Source organism: Mycteria americana, chromosome 22 (genome assembly GCF_035582795.1).
Source record: "Mycteria americana isolate JAX WOST 10 ecotype Jacksonville Zoo and Gardens chromosome 22, USCA_MyAme_1.0, whole genome shotgun sequence".
NCBI classification, from domain to species: Eukaryota; Metazoa; Chordata; class Aves; order Ciconiiformes; family Ciconiidae; genus Mycteria; species Mycteria americana.
Genome location: NC_134386.1, coordinates 8,455,991 through 8,479,024, shown reverse-complemented (window position 1 = coordinate 8,479,024; position 23,034 = coordinate 8,455,991). Strand labels below are relative to the sequence as shown.

Sequence of the window (23,034 nt, the reverse complement as noted above, 5' to 3'; positions counted from 1 at the left end):
CACCCTTCTTCCCCCTCCCACGACAAGCAGCACCAAGACCCAGCACAGGATGGAGGAGCATGCATCTGCATGAGGAAAGGGCTTCAGACTCACCTGGTTCCCAAGGAGAAGGAGGTGAGAGAAGTAGATGAGACAGTGTGGACCTGGACTGGCTTTTATGGTGGCCCTGACCTGCCCCAGGACCAGAGGTCACTTCTACAGAAGTGGCAATTTTCTAAGGTGCTCATGATGAAGGGAAATCATCCCAGCTAATGACATGGGCTGGGTGGTTGTTTTCCCTGATGGCGCCTTTTCATTTCCTGGCTTATGCTGTGCTCATTCCCTCACAGAGGCTTCTTCTGAGCACTGGGATTGAGAGACCCCAGGATTTCTGGGGCAGGAATGTGTCAGTGCCGGCAGAAGACTCAGCTCAGGTGCCAGACGGGTGCAGTGCAGGCAAGTGATGTTGGCCTGGGGCACGCTGGTGGGCTTACCTGTGGCTGCATTGACAGGAAGGGGCTCAGCTGCTCCCAGCTCTGCAAGCCTTGGCTGATCACCCAGGAGCTTGCCTGTGTGAGGACGTGACATGTCTTTCTCTTTCCCTCCCTCCCAACTTGCTCCAATGTTCACTTGTGGTCAGCTTCCCAGGCAGGTGGGCTGCACTGCTGCATTGCAATTCTCTTCCTCCTAAACCTGCCCTCTGGAGAAATTTGTTGATCTCTTTTGGCATCTTACTGGCAGGGGATCATGGGGATCACAAGGGCCCTTAATGCAAACTGTTTTTCTGAATGTGGTGGGCCCATGAGCACGTCTCCCATGAGGCTAGAAGAGGACCTCCTGGAAGGCACTTCCCGGTTACTGCAGTCCCTCACAGTGCAAGAGGTGGTTGAACACAGTGAGGTTGTCTCCCTGCAGAGGCTGCCTGCTGCACTCCCAAGTCCCGAGGAAGCATTTCAGAGTCCATTTTGGTCCCCACCCTCAAATGCAGCAGCAGTTGAAGGAGGCAGAAGTCTGCCCCATGGCTTCCATGGAGCATGCAAAGCTCTGGGACTGGCTAGTCCAGAGGTTTGGAGCCAGACAGTATCTAGAAGTATACAGATTTATTAATTTACATCAGACATCACTCACTACATGAAGCTTATGACAAATTTCTTAGGGGTGTAGAGCACATTTTTCATCATTTGCACCAGCTGTTTGAACCTGGTGATTATGCTCAGCTCCATCTTGAAGCTGTCAGCATGCATGACTTCATATTCTCCTGCTGGTAATTGAAACAATGTGAACACTGTGACATTTCTAGACTGGGTCAGAGCTCCCCAACAAAGTAAAAGAGCGCTGTGTTCTGATCAGACTTTCCACCAGGCTGTCATTATTGTGAAAGCCTTTGTGCGTGGGGTACACAGAACCTGCAGTCTATCCCCCATTCCAAAGTTAGAGACAAAAAGTGGTGCTATTTCATTGATCTAAATAGCAGTGACAATTATCTCTGTTTTGCAGGGAGTAACATGGCACTTACAGCTGCAAGGGACCTGACAGGCGCAGAATCGTTACGCAGAACAAAAGAGCTACAAGACCAACTGGGGTGGTCTGTGCACAGGAAGGTCACGCTGAGTGACATCCCCTTGTCTGGGGACATGTTAATATATGCACCATCCTCCTGTCGGAGGGGAAAAAGGATTGGGGGACTTTTAAACCAAGCGACAGCCTCAGATATTGCAAGACCTGTTTCCTCCTTTTACATCTTCATTATTAATGTGTTAAGGATGTCAGGAAGGTGTTTGGAGTGAGAAACTCTTGTGGGCTTTGTCATACATTCTATAACCATGGCCAGAGCTGTACATTTTGTTGACGGCTCTGCTTGTCTCGTGACTGTGCATTTAAGCTGGGGAGAAGGAAAAGGTGCCCCAGTTGCCGGCTGTTGTGCAGGTCTGGGGAATGCTTACAGAGGCGCAAGGCCACGCCTGTTAAAAAAGAAGTTGACCGTTTGGCTATGATTTTCTGTGAGAACTTGAAGACCGAGGCAGAAAAACAGCACGAATGTAAAGTTGGAAGTGCGGGATGTGCGATAAACAGATCTGTAATGTAAACCAGCACCAGTGTTTCACACGTGGGAACAAAAATCCAGAAAAAGGGCAGGGCTATATTATCTATGACAGGGAGTGTATGCAGGAGACTGGGACACATGACCCAAACTCCATTTTTCCTATGGTGTCAGCACCAGATGGACTTATGTACATGCAGTTTGCTTACAGTATTCCCTGACCTGATCCTTTTCCACCAAGGGTACGTCTCCCTTGTTGCAGACAAGGGAGACCCTCTGGTCTCAGGGATGTAGGACTCTGAAGGCTGATCTTGCTAGTAAAAATTGAGGCACAGAAGGCATTCAGCCCCTAAGCCTTTTCAATGCTACCTGTCCTTACAGAAGCCTTGTTGCCATTGACATCCCTCACCAGATTCAGTTCCACTTGAGCTTTGACTTTCCTAATCCCATCCCTGCATGCTTTGACAGTGTCCCTGTATTCCTCGCAGGTTACCCATCCTTGTTTCCATCTCCTTTATGCTTCCTTCTTGTGTTTTGGTTTTGCCAGGAGCTCCTTGTTCATCCATACAGGCCTCCTGGCATATTTGCCTGGCTATCTGTTCATTGAGATGGACTGCTTTTGAGTTGGAGGAGGTGATCCTTGGCTATTAACCAGCTTTCTTGTGCCCCTCTGGCCTCGAGGGCCTTATCCCATGGCACTCTCCAAGCAGATCTTTAAAGAGACGGAAGTCGGCTGTCCTGAAGTCCTGGGTTCTGAGCTTGCTATTTACCTTCCTCCCTCCCCTCAGGATCCTGCTCCACCATCTCCTTGCCACTGCAGCCCAGGTTGCCTTTGATCTTCACATCCCCAACAAGCCCTTCCTTCTTGGTGCGTATGAGGTCCAGCAGAGCACCTGTCCTCCTTGGCTCCTCTGTCACTTGGGTGATGAAGCTGTCATCCATGCACTCCAGGAACCTCCTGGCTTGCTTATGTCCTGCTGTGTTTTCCCTCCAACAGATACCGCAGTGGTTGAAGTTCCCCATGAGGACCAGGGCCTGTGAATGTGAGGCTGCTCCTCTCTGCCTGTAGAGGGTCTCATCCGCTGGTTGTTCCTGGTCAGGCAGCCTGTATCAGACACTCACTACAATGTCACCTTTACCTGTCTTCTCTTTAATGCTTACCCATAAGCTCTCAGTTGGCACATCATCCACCCCCAGGCAGAGCTCCATGCACTCCAACTGCTCTCTCACAGAAAGGGAAAGTCCCCATCCTCCTCTTCTCTGCCTGTCCTTCTGAAACAGCCTCTATCCCTCCAGTGCAACATGCCAGTCACAGGAGCCATACCACACCGTCTCTGTGATCCCAACATGATCGTGGCCCTGCAACTGCACCCAGATCTCTAACTCCTCGTGTTTATTCCCTATACTGCGAGCATCAGTGTACAGGCACTTGACAGGGGCACCCCAGCATGTTGACTTCTTAGAAAGAGTTTTGGCCACAATTTCTCCACAATGATGCCTTGCAGGCACTTCCTTGCTTCCATGCAACTGCTAGGGGTGACCCCACTTCAGCCCTGTTTCCTTCATCTTGTCCTCCCTTCCTGGCACATCACCCCAGGCCCTTTGCTCATCACCTGTGTCCATCAGTCCCTCATAGGGCTGCTGGGTACTCTCTCCCTCCCCCATCATTCCTCGTTTAAAACCCTCCTTATCAGGTCAGCCATCTTACTGGCAAAGCTAACTTTGTCCTGCTTGGTGAGGTGGATCCCACACCTCCTGAGCAGACGCTGCTCTGCAAAAAGGGTCCCATGGTTGTAGGACCCAAAACGCTGTCACCAATTCCAGCTCCACAGGCAGTTATTGACCTGAATTATCAGTGCCTTCCTCCTCACACCCCTTCCCTTCTCCAGCAGGATTGATGACAGCACTACCTGGGCCCACATGCCCTTGACTACTGCCTGCAGAGCTCTGTCATCACTTTTGATTCTGTCCAGGTTTCCCCTAGCATATCATTTGTGCCCATAAAGAATAACAGCAGGGGGTAGCGGTCAGAGGGCTGAATGGCCTTCATCAGTAGCTCCACAATATCCGGGATCTGGGCCCCTGGCAGGCAGCAAAGCTCTCTAGGTGACAGGCCAGGTTGGCAGATTGGTGCCTCTGTCCCCTGTAGCAGAGAGTCACCCATAACTGTCACTTGCTGCTTCTTCCTGGTGGCCTTGCATGGTTTAGGGTCAGGCGGACCAGATCGTTTGCTTCAGGCACATCTGGCTCCTCTTTAACTTTGAGGACGGTGAACCTATTTTGTAGTTGTAAGCCCTTAGGTGGGGCAGGAGCCTTCCGCTTGGTGCCACAAATCACCAGCTTCCATCCTTCAACTTCTCCAGAGATTGCACTTACCTTGTCTACCTAGGGGTAGACACTGCCTGCTTCTCCACTGCATTTGGGGTCGGGGGCTCTTCAAGATGTTGCATCTCGGAGAAAATTCTGCCTACCTCCCTATCAACTTCTCTAATGCTGCACAGTTGGCTCACTTGCAACCACTGGACAGCTGATGAATGCCAACCCCTTGCTGTCTGTCATGCCTGAGAAAATTCTGTGATGTTCACAGTTGCTGGCAACTGCTGTATTGGGAAGTGCTCTGGAAGTATCCTTTCATCAAATTTGTTTTGCTCTTCTGCTCATTGCAGGGCTTTTGGTAAAGTAATGACGGGCTGTGTGAAAAAATGGATCTGGTGCCTGCAAATCAGCTGGAGCAGCTATGGCTGCTGCCATTACCCGGGGAAGACATGAGGGCTGATACAGACCACTCTTTGGATGCTGAAATGAGGGACATGTTCCAGAAACACAGAGTGCTTCTAACTGAGCACTTCCTGGTCCAAAGGAGGCGCAAAGCCAATCACAAGGCTGCCTCAGAACTTGTTTGTTTGATGGTGTCAAGAAGGTGCTGTCAGCCAGTCACAGTGCAGTATGAAAACACATGGGAAATGCCACGTCCAGAGTGGCAGCCTCCCTGTATCTAATGGTAAGGGGCTGCCTTTTCGGACATGCTTCCGGGTAAAATGGGAGGGGTGCCTAGTGCTGCTAGCCAGTCACAGGGCTGCCTGAGAACACAGAGCTATGACAGTATCAAGAAATGGCCACCAGTCAGTCACAGAGCAGTGTGATGTTTACAAAATGGGAGATCTCTGCTGTAAAATGGCAACACCTGCTCCTAAAATGGTGGTTGAGAAAAAAAAGGCTTCCCCTGTGTCTCTAGGGGAAGGGCCTTATAGGTCTGAGGTATGTCCAGGTAAACCTGAAGGCATAGCAGGTCCTGTCAGCCAATCGTAACAATGCACATGACCAGAAAAGGGGAGGGACTTTCAGGGTCTGCGGAGGCTGCTGGGAAGGGGGTGGATTTCCTCTGGAAGCTGGTGGGCAAGGCGCCTGTCACATCGCATCTTGGGTATCAGTGGTACCTGCACTACTCATGTCAGTCACTTAAGGACACGGCAAATGGGTGCCATGTAGTCACGAATGGACTGATGGTAATTGTTCCAGAGGGATACTCACTTTTTAGGTGTCTCATCATAGCTCAGCTCTCTTGAGCAAACGCATCAACAGCTGTCACCCAGCTTTCCCTCATCTTTCCCACCACACATACCAAGGTCTCTGTCGAATTTTTATCCTACAGCCCGTAAGCACCTTGGACATTCACCTTAGGCAAATAAGAATGAAGCAATTAAGTACCGATGAACCCAGGAATTACCAGATGTATAACGAGTTGCAATGGGAGTCAGGCCTTGCATGGCAGTGGTTCGTTCCACCAAACCAGAAGAGTATTTCAGAGCTCTGCCAGGTCCTCTTTACTCTGATCTAACGTGCTCCTCAGCTCTGGCAGGGTCCGTCCTTCAACGGTGGTAAGCTGGTTACCTTCATTCACTGTTTTTCCCTCCTCTACCACAGAGACGAGGGCTGTGGCCCACCACAGCTTGAGCTCCCGCCTCGTGCCTGGGTAGTTGATTCCTTCTGGACATGGCAAAGCTCTTCCAAACAGGACAACATGTTGCCCCTATAGTAACACAAACATAATCAAGCAAGGAAATGGTGAAGGAGAAGACCTAGAAGATGGCTGGGGCTGACAAGGCTCCCTCTAAGTTCTTTCCAGAGAATCAAAAATCTGGAATTAATGTTGGAAAGAAAGAAATCATGCAAGGAAGACTAGCACAGCTCAGAGTGAAGAAGGAACACATTGAAAACTGTTGTTACATCATCTTCTTCCAGCATTCAGTGACCCAGGTCAGAAATAGATGAACAGAAAAAGAGAAGGGAAGAGAAGGCAAGGCAAGGCAAGGCAAGGCAAGAGAAAGCAAGGCAACACAAGGCAAAGCAAGGCAAGGAAAGGCAAGGGAAGGCAAGGCAAGACAAGGCAGCACAGGACAGGGCAGGGCAAGGCAAGGCAATGCATGGCAAGGCAGGGCAGGGTAGGGCAGGGCAGGGCAGGGCAAGTCTTGGCAAGGCAAAGCAAGGCAAGGCAAGGCAGGGCAGGGCAGGGCACAGCAGGGCAGGGCAAGGCAGGGTAAGATCAGGCAAGCAAAGGCAGGGCAACGCAAAGCAAGGCAGGGCAAGGCAAGGCAGGGCAGGTCAAGACAAGGCAAGGCAAGGAAAGGCAAGGCAAGGCAATGCAATGCAAAGCAAGGCAGGGCAAGGCAAGGCAGGGCAGGTCAAGACAAGGCAAGGCAAGGAAAGGCAAGGCAAGGCAATGCAATGCAATGCAGGCAGGTCAAGGCAAGGAAAGGCCAGACAAGGCAGGGCAGGGCAGGGCAAGGCAAGGAAAGGAAAGGCAGGGCAGGGAAGTGTAGGGCAAGGCAAGGCAAGGCAGCGGAGGGCAGCACAGGGAAGGCCAAGGCAAGGTAAGACAAGGCAAGACAGGACAGGGCAGGGCGGGGCAGGGCAAGGCAAGGCAAGACAGGGCAGGGCACAGAAAGGCAAGGCAAGGCAAGGCAAGGCAAGGCAAGGCAAGGCAAGGCAAGGCAAGGCAGGGAGAGAAGAGAAGAGAAGAGAAGAGAAGAGAAGAGAAGAGAAGAGAAGAGAAGAGAAGAGAAGAGAAGAGAAGAGAAGAGAAGAGAAGAGAAGAGAAGAGAAGAGAAGAGGAAAGGAAAGGAAAGGAAAGGAAAGGAAAGGAAAGGAAAGGAAAGGAAAGGAAAGGAAAGGAAAGGAAAGGAAAGGAAAGGAAAGGAAAGGAAAGGAAAGGAAAGGAAAGGAAAGGAAAGGAAAGGAAAGGAAAGGAAAGGAAAGGAAAGGAAAGGAAAGGAAAGGAAAGGAAAGGAAAGGAAAGGAAAGGAAAGGGAAAGATTTTGAAACTTCTTTTCTGTTTAATTTTGTTTGAAAAGATCAGTGGGTTATTGCTGATGATCATGTATGTGAGTATTTCTATTTTCTGCCTGGAATTCTTATTATTTGGGGCCTTCCTTTTAGGCAGAAAGGTATTGTACATAATACAGTACAGTGGGACACAGAGGCAGTCTTTCCCTTGAAAAATTGAGAGGCAAAACAACCCAAAAATTCCCTTTGAAAACATGGTATTTTCTATCAAATACTCTGAATTTGTCTGGTCCATACAAATTCATACCAGGCCATAACCTACTTGGCTATCAGAAACTGACCCAAGAGAAAAAGACAAGAACAAGAAAAAAAAAATCTGGATTTCGTAAGCTAATTTGTAGCTCCCTTGCAGGGAGGGTCATAGAGTAGCGTAGATGGATGAATGGCTGGAGAAGGATGGACAGATGTTTGTATGCCTGTCTGTATGGAAGAAGAGAGAGAGAGGAGGTGGAGGGAGAATGAGACTGGTACTGATAACCGGAGGCCGTGGGAAGAGCCACTGAGCCCAGGGAAAGACTTCTTGTTGAAAGGTTACTGCTGCTCTTGCTGCAATGTGAAACCTCACTCTGACATAATCTCCATCTGTAATCTTGGAGCCATGGCAAAGAAGAACAGGATATTTGGGACTGAAGTCATTCTCCTGGGCTTCCCAGACCGTCGCAGGTGGCACATGGTCCTGTTTGTCCTTGTCTTGTCCACGTATCTTGTAACTCTGATGGGAACGGCATCATCTTTTTTGCTGCAGGGAGGGATGGGTCCCTGAGGATCCTGATGGACTTCTTCCTCGGCAAGCTCTCCTTCTTGGAGATCCAGAACACCACCACCATTGTCTGCAAAGTGCTGGAGACTTTCCTTGTCACCAGGACAACCGTTTGTGTTTCCTGCTGCCTGGCACAGTCATTTTCCCACTTCTTCTGGGGTGTCACTGAGTTTCTAATCTTCTCAGTGATGTCCTTTGAGATTGCCATTGCCATACACAACATTGCCATACACGAGCAGCTGTATTACATCACTATCATGACAAAGATACTCTGCTTCTTTCTATGCCTAGGAGCATGGCTACGACCAGAGATCTACGACCTCTGGAAGAAGGGGCAGGCAACTCAGGAGGACTACAAAGGTGTAGCAAGGCTGTGCAGGGAGAAAACTGAGCTAGAGCTCAATCTGGCTGCTGCTGTAAAAGACAACAAAAAACACTTCTTCAAATACATTAGCAGCAAAAGGAGAGCTAAGGAGAATCTCCAGCCCCTAGTAGACGGGGGAGGGAACACAGTGACCAAGGATGAGGAAAAGGCTGAGGTACTTAATGCCTTCTTTGCCTCAGTCTTTAATAGCAGGGCCAATTGTTTTCTAGGTACCCAGCCCCTGGAGTTGGAAGATAGGGATGGGGACGAGAATGGAGCCCCTATAATCCAGGGGGAAATGGTTAGTGATCTGCTGCACCACTTAGACACTCACAAGTCTATGGGGCCTGATGAGATCCACCCAAGAGTACTGAAGGAACTGGCAGATGTGCTCACCAAGCCCCTTTCCATCATTTACCAGCAGTCCTGGCTAGCTGGGGAGGTCCCTGCTGAGTGGAGATTAGCTAAAGTGACGCCCATCTACAAGAGGGGCTGGAAGGAGGACCCGGGGAACTACAGGCCTGTCAGCCTGACCTCGGTGCCGGGGAAGCTGATGGAGCAGATCATCCTGAGTGCTATCACACGGCATGTAGAGAATAACCAAGGGATCAAGCCCAGCCAGCATGGGTTCAGGAAAGGCAGGTCCTGCTTGACCAACCTGATCTCCTTCTACGACAAGGTGACCCGCCTAGTAGATGAGGGAAAGGCTGTGGATGTTGTCTATCTAGACTTCAGTAAAGCCTTTGACACGGTCTCCCACGGCATTCTCCTGGAGAAGCTGGCTGCTCATGGCTTGGACGGGTGTACTCTTCGCTGGGTTAAGAACTGGCTGGATGGCTGGGCTCAAAGAGTGGTGGTGAATGGAGTTTACTCCAGTTGGCGGCCGGTCACAAGCGGTGTTCCCCAGGGCTCTGTGTTGGGGCCAGTTCTGTTTAATATCTTTATCAATGATCTGGACGAAGGGATCGAGTGCACCGTCAGTAAGTTTGCAGATGACACCAAGTTGTGCGGGAGTGTTGATCTGCTTGAGGGGAGGAAGGCTCTGCAGAGGGATCTGGACAGGCTGGATCGATGGGCCCAGGTCAATTGTATGAGGTTTAACAAGGCCAAGTGCAAGGTCCTGCACTTGGGCCACAGCAACCCCATGCAACGCTACAGGCTTGGGGAAGAGTGGCTGGAAAGCTGCCTGGCAGAGAAGGACCTGGGGGTGTTGGTTGACAGCCGCCTGAATATGAGCCAGCAGTGTGCCCAGGCGGCCAAGAAAGCCAATGGCATCCTGGCTTGTATCAAAAATAGCGTGGCCAGCAGGAGTAGGGAAGTGATCGTGCCCCTGTACTCGGCACTGGTGAGGCCGCACCTCGAATACTGTGTTCAGTTTTGGGCCCCCCACTACAAGAGAGACATTGAGGTGCTGGAGCGAGTCCAGAGAAGGGCAACAAGCTGGTGAAGGGTCTGGAGCAGAAGTCTGATGGGGAGCGGCTGAGGGAGCTGGGATTGTTTAGCCTGGAGAAAAGGAGGCTGAGAGGAGACCTCATCGCTCTCTACAGCTACCTGAAAGGAGGTTGTAGAGAGGTGGGGGTTGGTCTCTTCTCCCAGGTAACAAGTGATAGGACGAGAGGAAATGGCTTCAAGTTGTGCCAGGGGAGGTTTAGACTGGATATTAGGAAATTTTACTTCACTGAAAGGGTTATCAAGCATTGGAACAGGCTGCCCAGGGAAGTGGTTGAGTCTCCATCCCTGGAGGTATTTAAAAGATGTGTGGATGAGGTGCTTAGGGACATGGTATAGTGGTGGTCTTGGTAGTGATAGGATTACAGTTGGACTCGATGATCTTAAAGGTCTTTTCCAACCTATACGATTCTGTGATTCTGTGTTCCCGGGACGCTGCCGGCCTTTCACGGGCCGCTCGGCCGGCGGTACCGGCTGCAAGGGCAGCACCAGCCTGAGGGGCTCGGGAAGGGGTCGGTGTGCTTTCGGGCTGCCTTGTCCCAGGGTTTCCTGAGCTACGGCAGCGCCGGGTTCCCCCGCGACGGCGGCTCGTCCTGCCCCAGTCTGCGCCGGGCAGTGCGGGCGGACCAGGGCTCGGCAGCGCCGCGCTCCCCGGCCCGCTCTGCTCCCGCCCGCCCGCCCCGGCCCCGCCGTCAGCGCAGGGCGCAGGGCTCAGCCCCGGGGCGGAGCTGGCAGCACCGGGAGGAGAAGAGGCGGCGGAGAGGAGGCGCCGCGGCCGGCGCAGAGAGCGGGGCTGGCGGGGGACAGCGAAGTGTGGACGACGGCGCGGAGGGATGCGGCGGTACCGGGGCGCAGGGCTGGCGGGGCTGGCCGCGGTGCTCCTGGGTGCGTGGGGCTGGCGGCGGTGGATGGGGGCCCTGGTGATCCTGGTGTGGCCCCCGCAGACCGCTTGAGCTTCAGACCCCTCTGGCTTCTTCACGGACCTCTGCTGCCGAATCATCCCCCCGTCCATCCCTCCCTCTGCTGCCATCCCACATTCCCTCAGAAAACTCATTGCTCTATTCTTTGTCCAAACCTCCCTGTTTCCTTCCTTTCCTCCGTGTCTTTCCGTATAACTCATGCAGTCATTCCTTCCCTCTTGCTGCTTTCTTTCTTGCCTTTGCCCCCCTTTTTTTCTTCAGTGACTCCACCCTTCCAGCTACCATTCAGGCATTCATCTCTCCACCAATTATTAATGGACACTTCCATTAGTGCACATGCTGACATCCTCTGGAAACTCTTCTCCTCATCATCTCTGACTGCTGTTCCTGACAGCTGTTCCTGACGGCTTCTGCGGGATTTGTTCTGGGAAACAGGAGGCAGTGCTGGGCAGAAGGCAGGTTTTGACGATTATTTCTTCCTTTTCTCCTTGGCAGTGGCTGCGGGCAGAGCCCAGGTGCAGCAGGACATGTCGGCAGAGACCACCGAGGGCACCAGCATCAGCATCAATTGCTCACACCCCGACATAAAGACCACCGACTTCATCTACTGGTACCGGCAGCTCCCGGGCCGAGGCCCCACGTTCCTCGTGAGCAGTAACAAAGGGTCCAAAGAGCTGCCGGACCCGCCGGGGCGGCTGTCGGTGGCGGCAGACCGCCGGTCCAGCTCCCTGTGGCTCGCCCGGCCCCGGCGCGGGGACGCGGCGGTGTATTACTGCGCCGTGGCAGACACGGCGAGAGGAGCCGGGGCTGCGGCCGGGCACGAACCGCCGTGGGCGGGGCCGGGCGTGTGTGTCGGGGGCGGGGGGAGAGTGCCCACCGGGCCCGCCAGGGGGCGCTGCCGCTCCGCCTGCCCGGTTCGGCTCGCCCCGCCCGGCCCCGGTACCGGCACTGGCATCGGGCCAGTCGAAGCCTCGCAGCCACCGTGCCCCGGGAGCCCACTGAGCAGAAACGTTCTCCCGCCCCTCACCTGCTCTCGTTCCCCGCACTCCCACTGGGACGCAGACAGAAATCCCCTGCCACAGTGGAGGAGGCCGGTAATGAATCGGGACCAGAGCCGTTGCGGTATCCGGCCGTGCCCGGGAAGGAGCGATTGCAGCCACCGGCCCCGCTGGCTCCCGGCGAGGAGCAGTGCCTTTCTGCTATGCACAGGCGGGCGGGAAGCAGAGATTCTCCTGCACACAAGCAGCCGCACAGCCCTCGGTCCTGCCGCAGGGACTGGCCACTGCTGGCATGGAACATATAGGGCCTCTTCTCGGGCTTCTGCCTTACCCCACTAGAACAGCCAAGGGAACCCTGAGCAGGTGCTTTCCTCTGCTCTGGAAACACAGGGACTCCAGGGCTGAATTGCTAATGCAAAACTTGACATAGAAAAGAAAAAACAGGAGGTGTTTCTCATTTCATTACTTTGTTAGAGCTCAGATATACTTCCAACTGCGTCCTCCAGCTACAGGCTTTCACAGAGATTTCAAAACGTTCTGGCTAGCATTACAAAGTCATCCCATGGAGTCAGGAGTTCAAGCTCCACACCAACAGGAGAAGGGGATGTCAAGGTCACAGGCGCCTTCAAGTGCTCCCCACAGTGGCTCAGTGTTGAGACCACAAGCTTGTTTGACAGGATTCAGAACCTTTGGAGTAGAGGCCCAGGAGACAGCATAAAAGCTTGGACTGGACACCCTGACCACAGCCTCAAGGGATGCCAGGTTCCTGCTTGATGAGTGAGTCAGAAAGAGATTTGCTAAGTTGCCCTAAGGGGCTGGAGGTCTGAGGTGAGTGAGAGCTGGAAGGAGGCCTCTGGGAAGAGACTGCAGGCTCCAGCCAGTCCCCAGGGAACTCTGTGTGGCTCCAGTAGCTGACACAGCTGTCCAGAGCCCATGGTCAGAGGCTTCAGAGGCACAGAGTGAGGACCAGCCCTGCTCCCTGTCCCAGCGGGACTTCATAACTGTGTTGCAGAGAACTACTGGCAGGTGGACAAACAAGGCAGAGCAACAGGCATGGCCAGGCGAGCACACAGATCAGACACGTGTTCACATGGAATCGGCCCCTCTCATGCCTACCTCCATCTGTCTTCCCATCCTTGCTCCAGGCCTCCAGGCCAAAATGCCTTGATCCTTCCCTTTTTCTGTCTCTGCTGCTTCTCCTAAGCATCCCATGTGTTGTACAATCTGTAAATACTTTTCCACTGTATCCCATAAGGAGTCCAATCCCCTTGTATGCAAAAACTCCCCTGAGTTTATAAGGTGATCCTCTCTTCTCACCCTTCTGGGTGGTGTCATCCCCAGACAAGAGGGCTAATCCTGATACCTGAAGAGATGGGGAGTAGATGTCTGTGAAGAAGAGGGTTATGCTGTTTGACCTTCTGGCAGAGGGAGGTGGTGTGTCTGACTTTGTGTGGGTTGTAAACAGCAGATGCTGTTCCCGGAGACATTTGAGAAGAGAGAGAAACCCCGTGTGGGGGGAGAGATTCTCCTTTCAGACACTACTGAGGGAGAAGGAGCTCATCAGGGGCTGCAGAGGGGCCTGTCTCCAACCCTGAGAGAGGTGGGTGCAGGCCCCTGTCTCTTGCTGGGGGCTGGTTGTGATCTCCAGGAGGAACAAAAAGCAGGAAAACAGCCTGCAGCCTCCTGTTGCCTGACAGCAGGCTGCTTGATCTCTGCCTTCAGGCTCCTACAGGAATTTTCAGGTGCCCCAGGTCCCTTTGGCAATGGGATCTTGAGCTGAGAGGCAGCGCTTCTACAGCAGGGTATGTCTGCCTGAGACATACCCATGCTGCCAAGCACCTCCTGACTTGGAGGGCTAGGAAAAGCCCAGCTCTGGCCTGACTGCGCAAAGACAATCCTGCCAGTGCTGAACAACCTCTTCTTGGCTCTTGCAAACCTGGAACATGGTAAGGGTTGCAGTTTGGTGTCTTTCCTTGGGCTGAGCACTTCAACAACTTTAATTAGTCTCCCTACAGAGCTTCCTCATGGCAGAGGTGTGGAGTCCCAAGCCCACCTGTCTGCAGCAGCAGGGAGAGAGTTTTGCTCTACCCTCTGTCCTGAGGTTTGACAGGTGCTTTGGGCTGGCAGAAGGAGGAGAAGTGGTGAACTTGAAAGCTTCAGCTGCCTCTTTCTGTGAGTTCCCTGGGCATGCCATGCACGCAAGAGTGTGGCATGGTCCTGATTTTCCTGGCAGCCCTGGTGGGACTGGCATATTTTGGTGAGACACAACATTCAGGCTGGGAGGAGCAGGGCAAGAGGTTGTCCTGCCAGTGGTGGAAGGGGAAATTCGAGTTTGATTCTGCAGGAAACTGGGAGTGATTTTGTAGGGAGAGCAGGGACTGCAGGTGGGAATGGAAAATCGTCTGGGAGATGTCAGCTATAATGGGAATGGAAGGAGGAATAAGACTGCAAATCCCTTTTCGAGTTCACAAATGCCTTTCTATGGGTTATTTTTGCATAGGTGTTTAGAGAAAGAGAGAGCTGCTAGGGTAGAGTCCAACACTAGAAGTGGAAACTTCTCTCCCAGGCATATGCTTGACAAAATGCTGTCAGCCTGTGTAGGAATGGCCAAAGTTGTTAGGGGAAGGCTGGGTCAGTGCAAGGACTGTTGAAATTCCTTTCTGGCTTTACAGGTCACACGCAGAAGGACTCTGTGCTCCAATTCCCTCCAGCAAGGACCATCCAAGGCAGGACACAACACAATGCTGTACTGCAATTTCTCCACCAGCCATTCCAGTTCCTACATTGACTGGTACCAGCAGCTCCCAAACCAGTCCCCTCAGATGCTGCTGCGGGTGAGCAAGTACAAAGCTCATGTGGATTCACGGAAGTTCTCCTCCGTGCTGTCTGCAGAGGACTCCCACGTGCTTCTGCATGTGTGGGATGCTGAGCTCCAGGACAACACTCTCTATCTCTGTGTGCTGAGCCCACACTTGTGCAGCACTGCGCAAGAAGGGGAGGATGTACTCTGGGGAGTGACTCCGTCCCCACCACTCCTTGCATGTAGCTCTAAGCTCATCCTGCCCAGGAACTGCACACTGGTGCTGTGCTGAGGCTGGGTGTCTGCCTCTCCAGCCTGTGCAGGAGGGAGAAAATATGAATATATCTCAATGAATCACAGAATTGATTATGTTGGAAGGCACCTTTTGAGATCATGCAGTCCTTGTTCAAGGTGGGTCAGGTAGAACAGGCTGACCAGAATCATGTTTGTTCAGGTTTCTAAACTGGTGCCCACTGCCTCTTCTCCTGTCAGTGGACACTACTGAGAAGAGTCTCTTCTTCGTTCCCTCCCATCAGCTATTTACACACATTATCAGGATCCCCCATGACCCTTCTCTTCCCTAGACTCAACACTGCCAGCCCTATCAGATGATCCTCACAGGAAAGATGCTCCAGTTCCTGCACCATTTTCACAGAATCACAGAATTGTATAGGTTGGAAAAGACCTTTAAGATCATCGAGTCCAACTGTAAACCTAACACTGCCAAAACCACCACTATACCATGTCCCTAAGCACCTCATCCAAACATCCTTTAAATACCTCCAGGGATGGAGACTCAACCACTTCCCTGGGCAGTCTGTTCCAATGCTTGATAACCCTTTCAGTGAAGTAAAATTTCCTAATATCCAGTCTAAACCTCCCCTGGCACAACTTGAAGCCATTTCCTCTCGTCCTATCACTTGTTACGTGGGGGAAGAGACCGACCCCCACCTCTCTACAACCTCCTTTCAGGTAGTTGTGGAGAGCGATGAGGTCTCCTCTCAGCCTCCTTTTCTCCAGGCTAAACAATCCCAGCTCCCTCAGCCGCTCCCCATCAGACTTCTGCTCCAGACCCTTCACCAGCTTGTTGCCCTTCTCTGGACTCGCTCCAGCACCTCAATGTCTCTCTTGTAGTGGGGGGCCCAAAACTGAACACAGTATTCGAGGTGCGGCCTCACCAGTGCCGAGTACAGGGGCACGATCATTTCCCTACTCCTGCTGGCCACGCTATTTTTGATACAAGCCAGGATGCCATTGGCTTTCTTGGCCGCCTGGGCACACTGCTGGCTCATATTCAGGCGGCTGTCAACCAACACTCCCAGGTCCTTCTCTGCCAGGCAGCTTTCCAGCCACTCTTCCCCAAGCCTGTAGCGTTGCATGGGGTTGCTGTGGCCCAAGTGCAGGACCTTGCACTTGGCCTTGTTAAACCTCATACAATTGACCTGGGCCCATCGATCCAGCCTGTCCAGATCCCTCTGCAGAGCCTTCCTCCCCTCAAGCAGATCAACACTCCCGCACAACTTGGTGTCATCTGCAAACTTACTGACGGTGCACTCGATCCCTTCGTCCAGATCATTGATAAAGATATTAAACAGAACTGGCCCCAACACAGAGCCCTGGGGAACACCGCTTGTGACCGGCCGCCAACTGGAGTAAACTCCATTCACCACCACTCTTTGAGCCCAGCCATCCAGCCAGTTCTTAACCCAGCGAAGAGTACACCCGTCCAAGCCATGAGCAGCCAGCTTCTCCAGGAGAATGCCGTGGGAGACCGTGTCAAAGGCTTTACTGAAGTCTAGATAGACAACATCCACAGCCTTTCCCTCATCTACTAGGCGGGTCACCTTGTCGTAGAAGGAGATCAGGTTGGTCAAGCAGGACCTGCCTTTCCTGAACCCATGCTGGCTGGGCTTGATCCCTTGGTTATTCTCTACATGCCGTGTGATAGCATTCAGGATGATCTGCTCCATCAGCTTCCCCGGCACCGAGGTCAGGCTGACAGGCCTGTAGTTCCCCGGGTCCTCCTTCCAGCCCCTCTTGAAGATAGGCGTCACATTAGCTAATCTCCACTCAGCAGGGACCTCCCCAGCTAGCCAGGACTGCTGGTAAATGATGGAAAGGGGCTTGGTGAGCACATCTGCCAGTTCCTTCAGTACTCTTGGGTGGATCTCATCAGGCCCCATAGACTTGTGAGTGTCTAAGTGGTGCAGCAGATCACTAACCATTTCCCCCTGGATTATAGGGGCTCCATTCTGGTCCCCATCCCTATCTTCCAACTCCAGGGGCTGGGTACCCAGAAAACAATTGGCCCTGCTATTAAAGACTGAGGCAAAGAAGGCATTAAGTACCTCAGCCTTTTCCTCATCCTTGGTCACTGTGTTCCCTCCCCCGTCTACTAGGGGCTGGAGATTCTCCTTAGCTCTCCTTTTGCTGCTAATGTATTTGAAGAAGTGTTTTTTGTTGTCTTTTACAGCAGCAGCCAGATTGAGCTCTAGCTCAGTTTTCTCCCTGCACAGCCTCGCTACACCTTTGTAGTCCTCCTGAGTTGCCTGCCCCTTCTTCCAGAGGTCATAGACTCTCCTCTTTTTCCTGAGTTTGAGCCAGAGCTCTCTAGTCAGCCAGGCCGGTCTTCTTCCCCGCTGGCTCGTCTTTCAGCACCTGGGGACAGCCCGCTCTTGTGTCTTTAGGACTTCCTTCTTAAAGAATGTCCAGCCTTCCTGGACTCCTTTGCCCATTGGGGCTGCCTCCATTCGGACTCTCCATTAGGACTCTCTCGACCAGTCTCCTAAACAGGCTGAAGTCTGCCCTCCGGAAGTCTAAGGTGGCAGTTTTGCTGACCCCCCTCGCCACTTCTCCACGTATCAAAAGCTCTATCATTTCGTGATCACTCTGCCCAAGACAGCCTCCAACCATCACATGGCTCACAAGTCCTTCTCTGTTCGTGAACAACAGGTCCAGCAGGGCACCTTCCCTAGTTGGCTCACTCACCAGCTGTGTCAGGAAGGTCTCTGCCACACGCTCCAGGAACCTCCTAGACTGTTTCCTGTCTGCTGTACTGTATTTCCAGAAGACATCTGGCAGGTTGAAGTCCCCCACAAGAACAAGGGCTAGCGATCGTGATGCTTCTCCCAGCTGCTTATAGAATAGTTTGTCAGTCTCCTCATCCTGGTTGGGTGGTCTGTAACAGACTCCCACCACAATATCTGCCTTGTTGGCCTTCCCCCTGATTCTTACCCATAGACACTCCACCCTATCGTCACCATCATCAGGCTCTAAACTATCTAGACTCTCCCTGACGTATAGGGCTACCCTACCACCTCTCCTGCCTCGCCTATCCCTCCTGAAGAGTTTATAGCCATCCATCACCGCACTCCAGTTGTGCGAGTCATCCCACCACGTTTCCGTGATGGCAACCATATCATAGTTTTCCTGATGTACAATGGCTTCCAGCTCCTCCTGCTTGTTGCCCATGCTGCATGCATTGGTGTAGAAGCACTTCAGCTGGGCTGTCGCCCATATCTCCTTCATAGAAGAACACCCCTTGCGTGCTTTGAGGCGTTTCACTGGCATTTCCCTCTTGGCTCCTATTGCCTCAGTATCCCGTAGCTCAACTCAATTTTGCTGGGCTCGCTCTAGTATCTTCCTTGTACTGGGGAGCCCAGAACTGCACCCAGCACTCCAGATGTGGCCTCAGCAGTGCTGAGTAGAGAGGAAGGATCAGGTTCCTTGTCCTGCTGGTGACACTCTTCCTACTGCAGCCCAGGATGCTGTTGGCCTTCCCTGCCACAAGGGCGCATTCCCACAGCAGACTCAGGAACATCCCTGAGCTGCTGAAACTGAGTGGGACACAACAATGAGTATTCAGGAGAAGTATCCCAGCTGCTTGTCCAGCTCTTACTCTGCCCTCCGCGTCCACCAGTGACCACTGTTGGAGAAGGCGGCTCTTGGGAGGAGACATGACTGCTCCTGTGGCTTTACCTCCTAGCTAAAGAAGCCTGTGATGATTTTGGCTGGGATAGAGTTAATTTTCTTCATAGTAGCTAGTACGGAGCTGTGTTTTGGATTTGTGCCAAAAACAGTGCTGATAGTACAGGGATGTTTTAGTGTTTAGGATGTTTTAGTTAGTACTGAGCAATGCTTACACAGAGTCAAGGCCTTTTCTGCTTCTCACACCACCCCACCAGCGAGTAGGCTGGGGGTGCACAAGAAGTTGGGAGGGGACACAACCAGGACAGCTGACCCCAGCTGACCAAAGGGATATTTCATACCATATGATGTCATGTTCAGCATATAAAGTTGGGGGAAGAGGAAGGAAGGGGGGGACATTTGGAGTGATGGCATTTGTCTTCCCAAGGAACCATTACACGTGATGGAGCCCTGCTTTCCTGGACATGGCTGAACACCTGCCTGCCGATGGGAAGTAGTGAATGAATTCCTTGTTTTGCTTTGCTTGCGTGCACCGCTTTTGCTTTACCTATTAAACTGTCTTTATCCCAACCCATGAGTTTTCTCACTTTTACTCTTCCAATTCTCTCTCCCATCCTACTGGGGGGGAGTGAGCAAGCGGCTGTGTGGTGCTTAGTTGCTGGCTGGGGCTAAACCATGATAAAGGCCAAGGAAGGAAAATGTCTTCCTAGCTCTGCATCTGGCACTCAGTGAAAGCCTCAAAAACTGAGCAAGACCCATCAGCCAGGCACTGTGCAAGATTCTGTGTTCAACTGCTTCGGCTGTCCCCCTACTTTTCATGTCTCTCCTCCAGCTCTGGGGGCTCACTACTGCTTGGCTGGGAGGAGTCCCCATGTCCCTGAGTCCCTGTGGGTTCTCTACCCAACACAAAACTGCTGGTGGCTGCATTTCTGGGACATGCATTTCTGGGATCTAGTTTGTTCCTCTGTGCACATGTGTCTTGTTATGCTAAGTCTGTTTTGGAAAGCAAAGCACTGGCCCTGGAGAACATCCTTGGTGGAAGCTGAAAAAGCAGCCATGGCGGCAGGCCAACATGGTCTAATTAATGGAGTGATGTCAGCTCAGTAGGCCATGGCATCAGGTGTTTGCAGTGAGGACCTCTGAGGTGACAAAGAAAGGTCAGTCTCTGTCCCTGGAGAAAAATGTGTCTGTGAGGTACTGGAAGGTGGATGAGAAGCCCCATTCCCACCTGGATGGGTAAGAAAGCTATGGTTTGGATGCCACCTGGAGGTGGAATTCAGGTTTCTCTTCATGCTGGGCTGTACACAACGAGCTGTGAGGGTGGATTCAGGATCTTGCAGGAAATGCAGGACATCTCGGAGGGCAAACAATAAATAAGTTGGAATATGAGAGTGCAAACTAACTCATTCCAGAATGATATTTTATGTACTACAGTGCTTTTTCACACCCACCTTACATCTGAAACTGATTGCTCATTTGGCCAATCTTTCCCTTTTCCTTCATGTTTGTAACTTCTCAGGTGTTCTGAAAAGTGAGTGCCATGACAGCATTGCTGCAGGTGTTGCAGGGAGGCACTTCAAAGACTGAGCTCAACATGGGGTTTCCCCCCAGAGCCTAGACTCAAGAGACCCAGTTTCCTCTGGGGACAGGAGCCTTTCAGTGTCTTCAGGAACTCAGACACATGAGCAAGTTCAGCAGAGGCCACTGTCAGGGCATGTTGAAGGTGAGAGGTGCTGGTTCTCTAAGGCTGTCAGATCAAGTCCCTTTGCCTTTCAAAGGGAAGAAGAAGTAAAAGGACAAGTGATAAAGAAAGCACACATTGACACCAATCTCTAAGGAAGTGAGAAGGGAGACAAGGAGGGAGATCAGAGCTCTGCAGCTGCTAATTGATGGGCCATTGAAACTGCAGGTGTAGCTTTGAAGTGGGTCAGGCTGAGCTTTGTAAGTGACAACAGGTGACAAGAGCAACATGAGGGTTATGGATGGTTGAGAGGGGGCCTGCAGGACTAGGCAACACTTATTAAGGCATGCTTGGGGAAGGGTCAGAGGTGGGGGCAAAGAGGGGACTGGGGAGGAGCAAGAGGAGGCTATAGAGAGGAAGAAGGATAAAAGGAGTCATCTGCATCTAAGCAGGGTCCAGTCAGTGCACTTGTTGGGATGAGCCCTGCACCTGACCACTACAGTCCCCCCTGCCTTCTTATTAAATCCTTTCTTAACCATCCTTCTGTGTAACTTCCCACGTGTGAATGCCAGTAACTGGAGCGACTGGTGTGAAAGAGAGATCTGGGTACCAGTAATGGGGTGAATAACCAATGGCCATAGGGATTGTAGGCCTGGGTGCCAGCAACTGGATGGACCAGGGGGTGTGCAGCAAGTTCTAAGTTCCTGTAACTGGAGAAGAGAACTCTGATCACAGGGCCTGGCAGTTTCTGTGCCAGCAGCTGGAGGGACTGGGGTGTAAGCAAGGTCTGGGTGCCAGCAACTGGAGAAGGAAGAACATGCCACAGAGCTCATACCTCTTGCTGTCAGCAACTGGACAGATCACATTGCATATGTATGAGTGAGAGGTCAAAGGACCAGTGACTGGAGGGACTTCAGTATTTTTCTCACTTTTCCTGTGAGAAAAGGCTCTTCTGTGTGGTGGCTCTTCTCTGTGGTGTCCAGTGACAGGACAAGAGGCATTTGGCACAAACTGAAAAAAAGGAGGCTCTGTCTGAATACTAAGAAACAGTTTTTCGCTATGAGGGTGAGGCAGCAGTGGCACAGGATGCCCAGAGAGGTTGTGGAGTCTCCATCCTTGGAGGTACTCAAAATCCCTCTGGACATGGTCCTATGCAACCAGCTCTAGGTCACCCTTCCTGAGGTGGGGTTTGGACACAATCACTTCCAGAGGTCTCTTCCAAATTTACCAATTCTCTGTTGCTGTAACACGAGACATGAGGAGAGTCTGAGCGAACAGACCTTCTTCGGCCTTCAAAAGAGAAGCTTTGGAAAGAGCCTTTTGATGCTTCTAACACTTGACTGGGGGACGAAAGGCCAGATGCAGCCAAACTCTTCTTCAGCAAAGTGATAGAGCGAAAGGCAATGGACATGATCTGGAGCAGGGGAAATTCCTACTAGAAATTTGGAATTGCATTTTTTTTTAATGATAAGGGTGGAGCATGGCTGTAGATAGATGCGAGTAAGAATGGGATTCTGGCTCCACAGAGTGTTGATTAAAATACCATTAATTGGAGAAAACACAAGATGGTAAAGGGGATAGCACGGGTGACATTATGCCCCTTCAGATGCTGCGAACCCTGAGTTATGGAGCATGAGGTGGAACTTGAGCTGGGGTTTAGCACATAGTGCAAATCTTGCCCATGCTGAGTCTCACTGGCATTGTCATCTTTTAAGTTTCCATGGGATTTTCTTAGAAATCAACCGCTCCTAATTTCTACTGTTGAGCAAAAGGACATTTCTATGAAAGCACGACGCTTCACTCCTAGATCAACACAAGGATGTGTTTGTGGCAACATTGCCAAGTTTGCCAAGTGATATGTACAGCTCAGCACAGCCAGGTCTGTGCCTACTCAGGTCAGGTTAATTTAAAGATAATGACCGGTTTGTTATCTCTGCCATGACTGGTGCATGGGATCACTTTGGAGTTAATGTGGAAAGGATGTGGGCAGTACCCCCACCCCTTCATATGCCCTTTCAGCTCTGGGGCCCTATCTCCATCCCTCGCAGTGCAGCACTCCAATGGGTGCCCTGTGTGCCCTGTTCCCTGTTGACCCCTGACCCTTTCCCCTAGAGTAGGAGAAGGTTCTCCTTGTCATCTCTGCATTTGTGGCATCTAACAGCAGTGCCGGAGCCAGGTTCCTCTCTCACACTGTGAGTCATCCCAGCAGAACATACACAGACAGAACACCTGGTCTGCTGCATAGCAGGGTTCATCTCCTATTTGGGGGGATTTGGGGGAGAGGCGTTGTTCCCAGGCTGCTGAGGAAAGAAAGGGAAGAATTGAGAGAAACAGAAGAGGCTTCTGTTCCCTGAAGAAATAGCAGTGTCCCCAGAGAGCTGAGGACCCCAGGGGAAGATGTGATAGCTCAGTGGGGAAGAAAGCCCTGACCTCCCAAATGGCCCAGCAGTGGGTGTGCAGAAGAGCAGGGGATTCTAGCTGTGGACGATTCATGATGGCCCCATAGTGCAGAGGCTTGCAGATAGCCAAGCAGTAGCCGTAAGACATGACAGTGTAGAGGAAGCATTGGTCTCTGCCCAGCAGCTGGGAGGAGTACAGCTGGGCCATGTAGCTGTGGAAGGAGATGGGTACGCCCCCTGGCCTGAGGAAGCCCTCCAGCATCTTTGGAAGGAAGACACTCTAGAAGAGACTGAAGCATTTGGTCCTCAGTCATTCTGAGATACGCTTCATTAGCCATAATTCCCTGTGGGTGGAGGACATTGGTGTGGGGAT

General features: G+C 52.1%; 1 protein-coding gene across 1 annotated transcript in view; it reads left to right on the top strand.

Moving 5' to 3' along the window:
- Positions 1 to 10,769: 10,769 nt before the first annotated feature.
- LOC142419578 (M1-specific T cell receptor alpha chain-like) overlaps positions 10,770 to 23,034 on the top strand; it is a 394,724-nt gene continuing 382,459 nt past the window's right edge. Inside the window, exons 1-2 of the mRNA XM_075522679.1 lie at positions 10,770 to 10,821; positions 11,352 to 11,635. Of these exons, the coding sequence (XP_075378794.1) occupies positions 10,770 to 10,821; positions 11,352 to 11,635 (336 nt within the window). The remainder of the gene's footprint in view (positions 10,822 to 11,351; positions 11,636 to 23,034) is intronic.